The following is a 1916-nucleotide window of genomic DNA, read 5'->3' as shown; positions in this document are numbered from 1 at the left end:
TATATAGATATACAACTGCCATTTTTAATGTAGCAATTTCAAGGATTAGACATAAATTAAGCATAATAATTATATCAATTCATTTTCATTTCTGTATTTAACCTATAAAAAAAGAACAAAGCATTAAAGATGTTTAAATAAATAGATAGCTTCAATAGAGGTCTCTCAATAGAATTTCCATTGAAAAGAATAAAATTTATAATTTATATTTACAATTCCTTTATCCAATTATGTTTCTACTTCTTCTTACTTATTGTTAAATAATAATAATTAAAGTTTCCTTCATAAGATGTTGAAGAATGGGTTATTATTTCAAGATAACAATTATATCAAGTCAGTTTTAACTATACAAAATCTATCATTAAGTCAAGAAAAGTTAAAGCAAATATTTTAAATAGTGAAATTATTAAATATTGAATTGGTTTTTAATATTATTGATAAAGTTGATTTTCCTTATTTATTTTTTTCTCTTTATTAATGGTCTAGGTATTATCTACAATTTCAAGCCAGAAGAAGGTTTTCATCCACAGGAGCTCCTGCAATCGATGATATTTCAATGAGTCCTAAATGTTTCGGAATAGGTAATTAGTTAAGTTTTATACATAATATTGCATAAAACCTTTAATTAATAAAGTAAAAAAATGAATGTAACTCATGTTAAGGATTAAATGTGTGATTAAAGGTGTACCCAGGGAACATTTCCACAATGAACATACATCTAACCGTAACCAAGGTAATTGTAAACTTTGCTTGATTATTTTTTAAAAATAAAGTAACATAATCTATTATTAAACTTATCAATTTTTTTACTAGGTTCTAAAATCTCTCCATCACCAGTTACCCAGCAACATTGTTATAAAAGTACAAGTAAGCAAATAATCTAGTAAATCATTACTTACTTACTTTTAATTATTTTATTTTTAAGTTAAGTAATTCCCTCTTTATAGTTTATCACTTTACAACTTGTGGGGCAATCGGTCGAACTGGTCCGTCTCCTGAGCAATGTCTGGAGGCGTATAACAATAGTAATGTAAAAGTAACTGTGGTCACTAAAACGCCAATGATGGGAATACAGCAATGGATAGTTCCAGAAACCAATTATTATACGTAAGTATTATTGATTCATCTAGCTAACTCAACTATTAAGTTAGGGTATTGAGCTTAAAAATATAACTTTTTATTTCTATGCAGGTTTAAAAATATAAAATAATGTTTGGTGCTACAAACAAAAATTTAAATCTCATCTTAAGAGAGAAATGCTTTATTTACCAAGCAGAAGATGGTCAATACTGTACTAAGTCCAGAATAATTTCGGCTAACTTCACAACATCTTTAGTATTAACAACTAGATCTTTTAAAAAGCTCCTTGTTCTATTTAAAATAGTTCCATGAGATCTAAACTCTTTCTCCAAAGATCTCATGGAATTTTTCTCATAAGAAAGGGATTTTACTGCGTGTTTCTGTTGTAATGATGAAGATGAATTGTTAGGTACACTCTTTATTAGTCTAAAAAACAACGTTTATACTTAATTTCACTAAGGAAATTAAAAGTTTGACAAAAATGAGGTTTATTAAGGTGCATGAATAAGGGACAGTACTCCCGAAACGTTGTAAAACCAAAATGAATATAGAATAAAATGCATTCATTTTTGGAAGTTTTTAACCTCAAAAAACTTATTGAAATTGACCTACCAGACTTTATAAAAAGAAAATCCATATATATATATAAGTTACGGACTGTCAGCTGACAGGTCCATATCAGCTGATCGAGAACAGCTGACCGATTGTATATATATAGACGGACAGGTTCCGCATATAGATTAGTATTTTACAGCAGTTCAAGCGAGTTAGATCTTTTTCCTTCTTCTCTTTTTTGACATTGTGCTTTCGCCAATACTTAACTGGTGCCGAAACCC

At 28.3% G+C, this 1916-nt stretch overlaps 2 protein-coding genes across 2 annotated transcripts in view; both read left to right on the top strand.

Annotated features, from left to right (window-relative positions):
* The window catches only part of LOC106679200 (tyrosine-protein kinase receptor-like), a 25990-nt gene extending 24879 nt beyond the window's left edge, over positions 1–1111 (top strand). The window contains exons 6-9 of the mRNA XM_067053495.1: positions 487–581; positions 683–733; positions 814–867; positions 948–1111. Of these exons, the coding sequence (XP_066909596.1) occupies positions 487–581; positions 683–733; positions 814–867; positions 948–1111 (364 nt within the window). The remainder of the gene's footprint in view (positions 1–486; positions 582–682; positions 734–813; positions 868–947) is intronic.
* Positions 1–1916, top strand: part of LOC106679206 (digestive cysteine proteinase 1) — a 401586-nt gene that overhangs the window by 379416 nt on the left and 20254 nt on the right. The window lies entirely within an intron of this gene.

Source organism: Halyomorpha halys, unplaced genomic scaffold (assembly GCF_000696795.3).
Source record: "Halyomorpha halys isolate HHAL.00 unplaced genomic scaffold, Hhal_1.1 Scaffold184.1, whole genome shotgun sequence".
NCBI lineage: Eukaryota > Metazoa > Arthropoda > Insecta > Hemiptera > Pentatomidae > Halyomorpha > Halyomorpha halys.
Note: the sequence above shows the minus strand (reverse complement) of the source record. Positions and strands in the feature narration are given on the sequence as shown.